The 12,653-nt window shown below is 43.8% G+C and overlaps 1 protein-coding gene across 1 annotated transcript in view; it reads right to left on the bottom strand.

Annotated features, from left to right (window-relative positions):
• The window catches only part of dop1b (DOP1 leucine zipper like protein B), a 60,731-nt gene that overhangs the window by 2,778 nt on the left and 45,300 nt on the right, over positions 1-12,653 (bottom strand). The window contains exons 30-36 of the mRNA XM_061971388.2: positions 12,354-12,463; positions 12,134-12,283; positions 7,881-7,942; positions 7,674-7,802; positions 7,454-7,590; positions 7,322-7,377; positions 7,097-7,240 (exon numbers count right to left, since the gene is read on the bottom strand). Coding sequence (XP_061827372.2) covers positions 7,097-7,240; positions 7,322-7,377; positions 7,454-7,590; positions 7,674-7,802; positions 7,881-7,942; positions 12,134-12,283; positions 12,354-12,463 — 788 coding nt within the window. The remainder of the gene's footprint in view (positions 1-7,096; positions 7,241-7,321; positions 7,378-7,453; positions 7,591-7,673; positions 7,803-7,880; positions 7,943-12,133; positions 12,284-12,353; positions 12,464-12,653) is intronic.

The raw sequence follows: 12,653 nt of genomic DNA on the forward strand, positions 1-12,653 counted from the left end.
CATCGACGTCCCACTGGGGTGAGTTTTTCCTTGCCCTTATGTGGGCTCTGTACCGAGGATGTCGTTGTGGCTTGTGCAGCCCTTTGAGACACTTGTGATTTAGGGCTACCGGTATATAAATAAACATTGATTGATGATTGATTGATTGATTGAATAAATGACGCGACAGGACCACAAAAAATGATGTGGAAGGTCACTATAAATCATGTGGCGGGCCACATAAAATATGCGGCAGGAAAATACTTAGCAAGCTAATATAAATGATGCGGCGGACCACATTAAGTAATGCGGCAGGACCACATAAAATGACGTGGTGAACCACATAAAATAATGCGACAGGACCACATAAAATAATACAGCGGGACCACATAAATTAAAGCGGCAGGACCACATAAAATAATGTGGCGGGACCACTTTAAATAAAGCGGCGGGACCACATAAAATAAAGTGGAGGCACCACATAAAATATAAAGCGGCGGGACCACATAAAATAAAGTGAAGGGACCACATAAAATAAAGCGGCGGGACCACATGAGATAATGTGGCAGGAAATTACGTAGCGGGCCAATATAAATGATGCGGCAAAACCACATAAAATGACGTGGTGGAGCACATAAAATAATGCGACGGGACCACGTAAAATAATACAGCGGCACCACATAAATTAAAGCGGCGGGACCACATAAAATAATGTGACGAGACCACATAAAATAATGTGGCAAGACCACATGAAATAAAGCGGCTGGGCCACATGAAATAAAACGGCGGGACCACATAAAATAATGTGGCGTGACCACATAAAACAAAGCGGCGGGACCACATAAAGTAAAGCGGTGGGACTACATAAATTAAAACGGCAGGACCACATAAAATAATGTGGCTGAATCACATAAAATAAAGCAGTGGGACCACATAAAATAAAACGGCGGGACCACATAAATTACAGCGGCGGGACCACATAAATTAAATCGGCGGGACCATATAAATTAAAACGGCGGGACCACATAAAACGACGCGGCGGGACCACATAAAACAAAACGGCCGGACCACATAAAGTAAAGCGGTGGGACCACATATAATAAAGCGGCGGGACAACATAAAACAAAGCGGCGGGACCACATAAAGTAAAGCGGTGGGACCACATAAAATAAAACGGCGGGACTACATAAATTAAAACGGCAGGACCACATAAAATAATGTGGCTGGTCCACATAAAATAAAGCGGCGGGAATACATAAAATGATGTGGCAAGACCACATGAAATAAAGCGGCGGGACCAAATAAAATAATGAGACAGGACCACTTAAAATGATGTGGCAGGCCACTTTACATCATGTGGCGGACTACTTTACATCATCAGGCGGACCACATAAAATGACGTGGCAGGCCACGTAAAATAATGCGGTGGACCACATAAAATTACTTTGTGGTCCACTTTAAATTATGTAGCGGGTCAGATTTGCCCCTCGGGCCTTGAGTTTGACACCTGTGTTCTAAATCATCGCAGTAATTCCTTCCCTTGGGAAACTGGACCACATGGCAGTTTTCCAACATGATAATAAGCCTAAACACACCTTCAACAACATGTTAGAAAACTTAAGTTGTCAGGAAAGCTGAAATGCAGGCTGTTTCCCCAAAGTAGGAGGTCATCCTCTGCTTCACAATATCATTGTAGATGCTAGAATATGAGTTTATTCTAAAAAAACAAAAAACTAAAAAAAACGCTGCTCACCAATGAGAAGGTGGTAGTGTCATGCAGGCCATGACACTACCACCTGTATGTGACAACACATAGGTCATTTATTTGGCTACTCACTTTTGTTGCCAAAAAATATTGGCTGTGTGTTGACTAATTTTCAGCAGCTATGCAGGCTGTATACGGATTACTCTATGGTATATGTAGTGTAGCAGGGATACTCAACTAAATTGTCTTGGGGTCCACATTTCCAGAAAGCTAAGGAAGTCCGGAGATCCGGACTTCTCCCTTCACTATTAGTCTTATTTTGTATATGCTGGAGAACCAGCGTCCTCTACAGTAGACATTTGATTTTGGTATATTTATTTTGTTAGAGTTACAGGAGCGCTCTACTGTTTTAAGGACCTTCTGCAAAAATATTTAAGTCTCTCACAAGTTTTTTTAACTAAACTCGCTGACCACCAGTTGAATAGCCCATATAGCGATGTAACATTGTTAACATTTTATACGCTTTTGAAATTTTCTTTTTGTGAAACAATATTTTCGGTATACTAGATGGAATTTTTACCTGACCTGTTTCGACTCTCAGCTGCAGGTCACCTGACCACTTTGACTTGTTGCCTATCAGCTGTTCTAAAAAGGCGTGGTCAACCAGGCAGACCTGTCAGGTTTACCAGGTTTAAGGTCTCTTGTTTTCATGTTATCATTTAAGCTAGCAAGCCGGTGCCGGTCAGTCCATGATTTTATCAAAGTGCAGTGATAAATTATGTTTTTTCGATAGTTTTAATACAAACTGGTGATACCGTCAGGAGTTTTACCACGGTTATCATTATTACCGTCTAGAGATGTCCGATAATATCGGCCTGCTGATATTATCGGTTGATAAATGCTTTAAAATGCCATCCATCCATCCATCCATCCATCTTCTTCCGCTTATCCGAGGTCGGGTCGCGGGGGCAGCAGCCTAAGCAGGGAAGCCCAGACTTCCCTCTCCCCAGCCACTTCGTCCAGCTCCTCCCGGGGGATCCCGAGGCGTTCCCAGGCCAGCCGGGAGACATAGTCTTCCCAGCGTGTCCTGGGTCTTCCCCGTGGCCTCCTACCGGTCGGACGTGCCCTAAACACCTCCCGAGAGAGGCGATCGGGTGGCATCCTGACCAGATGCCCGAACCACCTCATCTGGCTCCTCTCGATGTGGAGGAGCAGCGGCTTTACTTTGAGCTCCCCCCGGATGACAGAGCTTCTCACCCTATCTCTAAGGGAGAGCCCTGCCACCCGGCGGAGGAAACTCATTTCGGCCGCTTGTACCCGTGATCTTGTCCTTTCGGTCATAACCCAAAGCTCATGACCATAGGTGAGGATGGGAACGTAGATCGACCGGTAAATTGAGAGCTTTGCCTTCCGGCTCAGCTCCTTCTTCACCACAACGGATCGATACAGCGTCCGCATTACTGAAGATGCCGCACCGATCCGCCTGTCGATCTCACGATCCACTCTTCCCTCACTCGTGAACAAGACTCCGAGGTACTTGAACTCCTCCACTTGGGGCAGGGTCTCCTCCCCAACCCGAAGATGGCATTCCACCCTTTTCCGGGCGAGAACCATGGACTCGGACTTGGAAGTGCTGATTCTCATCCCAGTCGCTTCACACTCGGCTGCGAACCGATCCAGCGAGAGCTGAAGATCCTGGCCAGATGAAGCCATCAGGACCACATCATCTGCAAAAAGCAGAGACCTAATCCTGCAGCCACCAAACCAGATCCCCTCAACGCCTTGACTGCGCCTAGAAATTCTGTCCATAAAAGTTATGAACAGAATCGGTGACAAAGGACAGCCTTGGCGGAGTCCAACCCTCACTGGAAACGTGTCCGACTTACTGCCGGCAATGCGGACCAAGCTCTGACACTGATCATACAGGGATCGGACCGCCAAAATCAGACAGTCCGATACCCCATACTCTCTGAGCACTCCTCACAGGACTTCCCGAGGGACACGGTCGAATGCCTTCTCCAAGTCCACAAAACACATGTAGACTGGTTGGGCAAACTCCCATGCACCCTCAAGGACCCTGCCGAGAGTATAGAGCTGGTCCACAGTTCCACGACCAGGACGAAAACCACACTGTTCCTCCTGAATCCGAGGTTCAACTATCCGGCGTAGCCTCCTCTCCAGTACACCTGAATAGACCTTACCGGGAAGGCTGAGGAGTGTGATCCCACGATAGTTAGAACACACCCTCCGGTTCCCCTTCTTAAAGAGAGGAACCACCACCCCGATCTGCCAATCCAGAGGTACCGCCCTCGATGTCCACGCGATGCTGCAGAGTCTTGTCAACCAAGACAGCCCCACAGCATCCAGAGCCTTAAGGAACTCCGGGCGGTTCTCATCCACCCCCGGGGCCTTGCCACCGAGGAGCTTTTTAACTACCTCAGCAACCTCAGCCCCAGAAATAGAAGAGCCCACCACAGATTCCCCAGGCACTGCTTCCTCATAGGAAGACGTGTTGGTGGGATTGAGGAGGTATTCGAAGTATTCCCTCCACCGATCCACAACATCCGCAGTCGAGGTCAGCAGAACACCATCCTCACCATACACGGTGTTGATAGTGCACTGCTTCCCCTTCCTGAGGCGGCGGATGGTGGTCCAGAATCGCTTCGAAGCCGTCCGGAAGTCGTTTTCCATGGCCTCCCCGAACTCCTCCCATGTCCGAGTTTTTGCCTCCGCAACCGCTGAAGCCGCACACCGCTTGGCCTGTCGGTACCTGTCCGCTGCCTCATGAGTCCTATGAGCCAAAAGAACCCGATAGGACTCCTTCTTCAGCTTGACGGCATCCCTCACCGCCGGTGTCCACCAACGGGTTCTAGGATTACCGCCACGACAGGCACCAACTACCTTGCGACCACAGCTCCAATCAGCTGCCTCGACAATAGAGGTGCGGAACATGGTCCACTCGGACTCAATGTCCAGCACCTCCCTCGTGACATGTTCAAAGTTCTTCCGGAGGTGGGAATTGAAACTCCCTCTGACAGGAGACTCTGCCAGACGTTCCCAGCAAACCCTCACAATGCGTTTGGGCCTGCCAGGTCTGTCCGGCATCCTCCCCCACCATCGCAGCCAACTCACCACCAGGTGGTGATCGGTTGATAGCTCCGCCCCTCTCTTCACCCGAGTGTCCAAAACATGAGGCCGCAAATCCGATGACACAACTACAAAGTCGATCATGGAACTGCGGCCTAGGGTGTCCTGGTGCCAAGTGCACATATGGACACCCTTATGTTCGAACATGGTGTTCATTATGGACAATCTGTGACGGGCACAAAAGTCCAATAACAGAACACCACTCGGGTTCAGATCCGGGCGGCCATTCTTCCCAATCACGCCTCTCCAGGTTTCACTGTCGCTGCCAACATGAGCATTGAAGTCCCCCAGTAGAACGAGGGAATCACCCGGGGGAGCACTCTCAAGAGCGAATCCAAAAAGGGTGGGTACTCTGAGCTGCGGTTTGGCGCGTAAGCGCAAACCACAGTCAGGACCCGTCCCCCCACCCGAAGGCGGAGGGAAACTACCCTCTCGTCCATCGGGTTGAACTCCAACGTACAGGCTCTGAGCCGGGGGGCAACAAGAATTGCCACCCCAGCCCGTCGCCTCTCATTGCCGGCAACGCCAGAGTGGAAGAGAGTCCAGCCCCTCTCGAGAGAACTGGTTCCAGAGCCCTTGCTGTGCGTCGAAGTGAGTCCGACTATATCTAGCCGGAACTTCTCAACCTCGCGCACTAGCTCAGGCTCCTTCCCCCCCAGCGAGGTGACGTTCCACGTCCCAAGAGCTAGCTTCTGTAGCCGAGGATCGGACCGCCAAGTGCCCTGCCGTCGGCTGCCGCCCAGCTCACAATGCACCCGACCTCTATGGCCCCTGCTATGGGTGGTGAGCCCATTGGAAGGGGGACCCACGTTGCCTCTTCGGGCTGTGCCCGGCCGGGCCCCATGGGGACAGGCCCGGCCACCAGGCGCTCGCCATCGTGCCCCACCTCCGGGCCTGGCTCCAGAGGGGGGCCCCGGTGACCCGCGTCCGGGCGAGGGAAATCTGGGTCCTTTATTTTTATTCGTCATGGAGGTCTTCGAGCTGCTCTTTGTCTGATCCCTCACCTAGGACCAGTTTGTCTTGGGAGACCCTACCAGGGGGCATAAAGCCCCCGGACAACATAGCTCCTAGGATCATTGGGACACGCAAACTCCTCTACCACGGTAAGGTGGCAGCTCAGAGAGGAGGCTTTAAAATGTAATAACGAAAATTATCAGTATCGTTTTTTTTATTATCGGTATCGTTTTTTGTTTTGTTTTGTTGTTGTTGTTTTTTAATTAAATCAACATAAAAAACACAAGATACACTTACAATTAGTGCACCAACCCAAAAAAACTCCCTCCCCCATTTACACTCATTCACACAAAAGGGTTGTTTCTTTCTGTTATTAATATTCTGGTTCCTACATTATATATCAATATATATCAATACAGTCTGCAAGGGATACAGTCCGTAAGCACACATGTGCGTGCTGCTGGTCCAGTAATAGTACTAACCTTTAACAGTTAATTTTACTCATTTTCATTAATTACTAGTTCCTATGTAACTGTTTTTATATTGTTTTACTTTCTTTTTTATTCAAGAAAATGTTTTTAATTTATTTATCTTATTTTATCTTATTAATATTTTAAAAAAGGACCTTATCTTCACCATACCTGGTTGTCCAAATTAGGCATAATAATGTGTTAATTCCACGACTGTATATATCAGTATCGGTTGATATCGGTATCGGTTGATATCGGTATCGGTAATTAAAGAGTTAGACAATATCGGAATATCGGATATCGGCAAAAAGCCATTATCGGACATCCCTATTTCCGTCTATTGTTACATCTCTAAACCCAAATGATGAAAAAGAGAGGACCTAAAATGGAACCTTGAAGAACACCACTAGTATAACTAAAGAAATTGAACAAATGACTACTGGCTCTATCTGAGTTATATCTTTAATCCCATTAATCCCATTACGGGGGGAAAAAAATGCCATGAAGGAGAGGACCTAAAATGGGAGCTTTGAGGAACACCGCCCTTCGTTGTCTAAAACACAAGTTTGGACCTCTGTTTTTTACGTTTGCTGGCAAGGTTAACATTTTTAAATGCAGGGATCTGCCAATGTGTTTACAGCGGACCAAGTTCCTCTATACAACAGGAGCAATAGAGTGTTTTTAGGAAGTTACTGCAAAAAATGTTTGTCTCCCTTGTTTTGAACTGAACTCCGGGGGCCGGTATGTTGTCATTACCTCCAGAAATGGTGAAATGTGAGACGGCTAACTCTCTTTTGTGAGAATAATGACATTATTTTTGCCCAAATGTGTGACTGCTTACATCTGAAAGAGTGGTATCCTCTCTGGGGGAAAAGCCAAGGAGGTGTCCAGAAACTTGCAAGCTGACAGGTACAAATCCAACTCTGCCTGAGAGAAATTAACTGGAGTGTTTCTGTCAAGGGCTCCACGTACAACTTTAGCCAGCCTAGGAGCACACAAACAGAGAGAATTATGAGTGTCACGTTGTCAGGAAATTCACGGGGGAGGGAAAAAATGTTGCGCTCACTTAGAGACATCTTTATCTTCCAGCAGAGCTTTCTCGAGACGCGCAAATATGCGAATCTAAAAAAAACAACACAATTTCCGATTAGACAAAGAGTGTGTTTGTCAAAACCATATACATCTTGCAAGGTTTTACCAGCTCTGTGACCATGATCGGCCAAAGAGATGTCAGGTGCTGAGATGAAATTCGCAGCAGGAGAACACGGAACATCAGGAACATCTGAGCAGACACGGCAGGGCTAGGATTCATCCGTAAAGCTTCCGTGAGACGCTCTGGTGGGACGGAGAAATCACCTTTTTTTTTTTTTACCAATACACGTATCACTACTAAGTGTGTGCAATAGACAATGTCCCACCTTGGATGAGGGGAAGATAAAGATGATATTGGTCCAGTTCTCCACTGAACATCGCAAACGCCTGGCGTTTCAGGAGCATGGGTTTCTGGTCCATGTTGGAAAAAAGTTTCAAGGAACTGCTTTGCATGCCTACAACAGTCAAGTGGGACATTCATACAATTGTTATTTTATTCTAGCAACCGTGTCCTGGAAAGTTGTTGTACTCACTCATGAGGTCTTTAAACATGGTCTTTTCATGAGTCAGCAGGTGGTCAATTATGGATTTCCAACTAAAAAGAGCGCACATGGCAAATAGAAAGATGGAGTACCATTAATTAATTAGCCACATACTGCATATCAATACAGTTGTTCCTTGCCAAATTATGCTTTAAGAGCATAGTCTACTTATTTTTGGCCTAGATTAAACATGTCTAAGCATAAAACTGGATAAAATATCAACACTACAGTGCTACAGGCCACTAGATGAGACCATGGCTCCTCGTATGTTCTGTTTTTTTTTTACAATATTGGATTAAACAAGTGTGAAGGTAACTATGTGGGTGTTATTTCATCCTGGCCTTTCTTCTTTTTTGTTAATGTTATTGTTACTTGAATGTACTGTACATGTACTCCACATTGTCTAGGGCAGGGGTCACCAACGCGGTGCCCGCGGGCACCAGGTCGCCCGTAAAGACCAGATGAGTCGCCCGCTGGCCTGTTCTAAAAATAGCTCAAATAGCAGCACTTACCAGTGAGCTGCCTCTATTTTTTAAATTTTATTTATTTACTAGCAAGCTGGTCTCGCTTTGCTCGACATTTTTAATTCTAACAAAGACAAAACTCAAATAGAATTTGGAAATCCAAGAAAATATTTTAAAGACTTGGTCTTCACTTGTTTAAATAAATTCATTTATTTTTTATTACTTTGCTTCTTATAACTTTCAGAAAGACAATTTTAGAGTAAAAATACAACCTTAAAAATTATTTTAGGATTTTTAAACACATATACCTTTTTACCTTTTAAATTCCTTCCTCTTCTTTCCTGACAATTTAAATCAATGTTCAAGTAAATTAATTTTTTTCATTGTAAAGAATAATAAATACATTTTAATTGAATTCTTCATTTCAGCTTCTGTTTTTTCGACAAAGAATATTTGTGAAATATTTCTTCAAACTTATTATGCCAAATTTATATGCCTATTTCAAAAGGCCACGGCCCCCTGACACTCCTTCTCAACTGTCTATGCGACGTCAAGGCTTGGTTAGCCCAGAATTTTTTAATAATGAATGAGGGAAAAACGGAAATTTTAGTGTTTGGTCCGGCCCTCACTGACTTGGGACCATTGCAAAATTATGTGCGTCCCAAAGTCACCAGCCTTGGCGTCACTATAGACAGCGATTTTAAACTTGACAAACAAGTCAATGGCGTTTTAAAATCGTATTTTTATCATCTTCGTCTTTTAGCAAAGGTAAAACCGTTTTTATCTTTTAACCTTTTTGAACAAGTCGTGCATGCTTTTATTTCAAGTCGCCTGGACTACTGCAATGCACTTTATGCTGGCATTAGCCAAAAAGCTCTCCCCCGGTTGCAGTTAGTCCAGAATGCGGCAGCACGACTTTTAACAGGGGCCAGGAGACGCCAGCATATAACCCCAATCCTTGAGAGTTTGCACTGGCTCCCTGTTCATTTTAGAATTGATTTTAAAACCTTGCTGTTTGTTTTTAAAGCTTTACATGGACTGGCACCTCAGTATATCTCGGACCTCATCCAAACTTACAATCCTGCGCGCGCTCTGAGGTCCGAGAGCCAGCTCCAGCTCGTGGTGTCCAAGACGAGACTTAAAACCAGGGGAGACAGGGCCTTCTCTGTGGTCGGCCCCCTAAGCTCTGGAACACTCTGCCCCTCCATGTTCGAACTGCTCCCACAGTGGAGTGTTTTAAGTCTCGTCTTAAGACCCACTTTTATTCTCTGGCTTTTAACACTACCTGAGTTGTGTGGTCCTCTGTTGTCCTCTGTGTTTTTAAAATTTTGCTTTTTGCTTTCTATTTACTGTTTTAATTGGTTTTACCCTTTGAAATTGTTTTTAATCATATTTATTTTATATTGTTTTTAATTGTGTTTAATATTGTTGTGCAGCACTTTGGAAACATTTTGTTGTTTAAATGTGCTATATAAATAAAGTGGATTGGATTGGATTATTATGATTAAAATTCAAAAAAATTATTCTGGCAAATCTAGAAAACCTGTAGAATCAAATTTAAATCTTATTTCAAAGTCTTTTGAATTTCTTTTAAAATTTTTGTTCTGGAAAATCTAGAAGAAATAATGATTTGTCTTTGTTAGAAATATAACTTGGTCCAATTTGTTATATATTCTGACAAAGTGCAGATTGGATTTTAACCTATTTAAAACATGTCATCAAAATTCAAAAATTAATCTTAATCAGGAAAAATTACTAATGATGTTCCATAAATTATTTTTTTTATTTTTTCAAAAATATTCGAATTAGCTAGTTTTTCTCTTCTTTTTCCGGTTGAATTTTGAATTTTAAATAGTCGAAATTGAAGATAAACTATGTTTCAAAATTAAATTTTCATTTTTTTCGTGTTTACGTGTCAAACTGGTAGCCCTTCGCGTTAATCAGTACCCAAGAAGTAGCTCTTGGTTTCAAAAAGGTTGGTGACCCCTGGTCTAGGGGCTACAGACAAAAAATGTTTACCACTGTGTTGTATGGCCTTTCCTTTTAACAACACTCAGTAAAAGTTTGGGAACTGAGGAGACCAATTTTTGAAGCTTTTCAGGTGGATTTCTTTCCCATTCTTGCTTGATTTACAGCTTAAGTTGTTCAATAGTCTGGGGTCTCCGTTGTTGTATTTTACGCTTCATATTGCGCCAAACATTTTCAATGGGAGACAAGTCTGGACTACAGGCAGGCCAGTCTAGTACCCACACTCTTTTACTACGAAGCCACGCTGTGGTAACACGTGCCGAATCTGGCTTGGCATTGTCTTGCTGAAATAAGCAGGGGCATCCATGAAAAAGACGTTGCTTGGATGGCAACATATGTTGCTCCAAAAGCTGTATGTACCTTTCAGCATTAATGGTGCCTTCACAGATGTGTAAGTTACCCATGCCTTGAGCACTAATACACCCCCATACCATCACAGATGCTGGCTTTTGAACTTTGCGTCTATAAAAGTCCGGATGGTTCTTTTCCTCTTTTCCAAAAACTATTTTAAATGTAGACTCGTCAGACCACAGAACACTTTTCCACTTTGCATCAGTCCATCTTAGATGATCTCGGGCCCAGCGAAGCCGGCAGCATTTCTGGGTGTTGTTGATGAATGGCTTTCGCTTTACATAGTAGAGTTTTAACTTGCACTTACAGATGTCGCGACAAACTGTAGCTGCTGACAGTGGTTTTCTGAAGGGTTTCTCAGCCCATGTGGTGATATCCTTTACACACTGATGTCGGATTTTGATGCAGTACCACCTGAGGGATCGAAGGTCACGGGCATTCAATGTTGGTTTTCGGCCTTGCCGTTTACATGCAATGATTTGTCCAGATTCTCTGAACCTTTTGATGATATTACGGACCGCAGATGGTGAAATCCCTGAATTCCTTGCAATAGCTCATTGAGAAATGTTGTTCTCAAACTGTTAGACATTTTGCTCACGTATTTGTTCACAAAGTGGTGACGCTCGCCCCATCCTTGTTTGTGAATGACTAAGCGTTTCCTGGAAGCTGCTTTTATACCCAATCATGGCACCCACCTGTTCCCAATTAGCCTGTTAACCTCTGGGATGTTCCAAATAAGTGTTTTAATGAGCATTCCTCAACTTTCTCAGTCTTTTTTGCCACTTGTGCCAGCTTTTTTGAAACATGTTGCAGGCATCAAATTCCAAATGAGCAAATATTTGCAAAAAATAACAAAGTTTACCAGTTCGAACGTTAAGTATCTTGTCTTTGCAGTCTATTCAATTGAATAGAGGTTGAAAAGGATTTGAAAATCATTGTATTCTGTTTTTATTTACGATTTACACAAAGTGCCAACTTTACTGGTTTTGGGTTTTGTTCATACAAGTGTTATTACCTATAACAATAATTTATTCAATGTAAAATCATATTTAATTATTTCATAATTTCATTAATTAATAATAATCTTTCAATTATTTATTCATTATTTAATTATTTTACAATGTAATTATTTATTTCATGATTTAATTATTAATGTAATTATTTCATGAACCTGTGTGTCAGCAATTATTTCTAGAGTTAATTATTTTATTAATTATGCATTATTATTTAAAGGTGTATTTATTTATATATTTGTGTCTATTTAACCCTCCATCATTTGTATCCTTGTATGCTTGTTTTAGTAAATAGTCTCTCTCATTATTTTTAACACTTAACTTTCCTGATTCCAGCTTGGACCACTCTGAGCCAGCATGTGAATTATACATCAAACAACATGCGAACCTGGGTGCACAGGAGGCATCCATTGTGAAGAAGAGGGGGTCCACGAAGAGCTCAAATACTTCTTTCCTCCAGGCCCTTTTGGTATACGCATAACCACTCAGGCTGCTCAGTAGCTGGGCACCAGCCTCAAAGCTAGGCATGTTGTAGGCACTACAAAGACAGAGGAGCACTTCATTACAAAGTCAGACCCTTGATGTATTTGCGTGGCCACAATAGCTACCTGTGATTCTTTAAGTAGGGGAACACGTAGTACATGAGACGGGAAATGAGCGGAACTGCTTTCTCCTTCTCGTCACTCCGATATACCATGTCAAGAAGTGGTGCCAAGATCTACACACAGGAATTGTACATTTGTAATATAGTTTGTAGGAAACCCTGCATGTTTCAGCAGCCATTTTGTTCTCAGGGCACAATACTTACTACATGTACTGAAAAAGGGTCAACACAATACTGTCATGTCTGTGTGATCATGTTTTGTTTGGCCATGTGCTTTTTTGGATTTTGTCAGTCCCTGTTTTTT

This window comes from Nerophis lumbriciformis, linkage group LG13, assembly GCF_033978685.3.
Source record: "Nerophis lumbriciformis linkage group LG13, RoL_Nlum_v2.1, whole genome shotgun sequence".
In the NCBI taxonomy this organism is placed as follows: Eukaryota; Metazoa; Chordata; class Actinopteri; order Syngnathiformes; family Syngnathidae; genus Nerophis; species Nerophis lumbriciformis.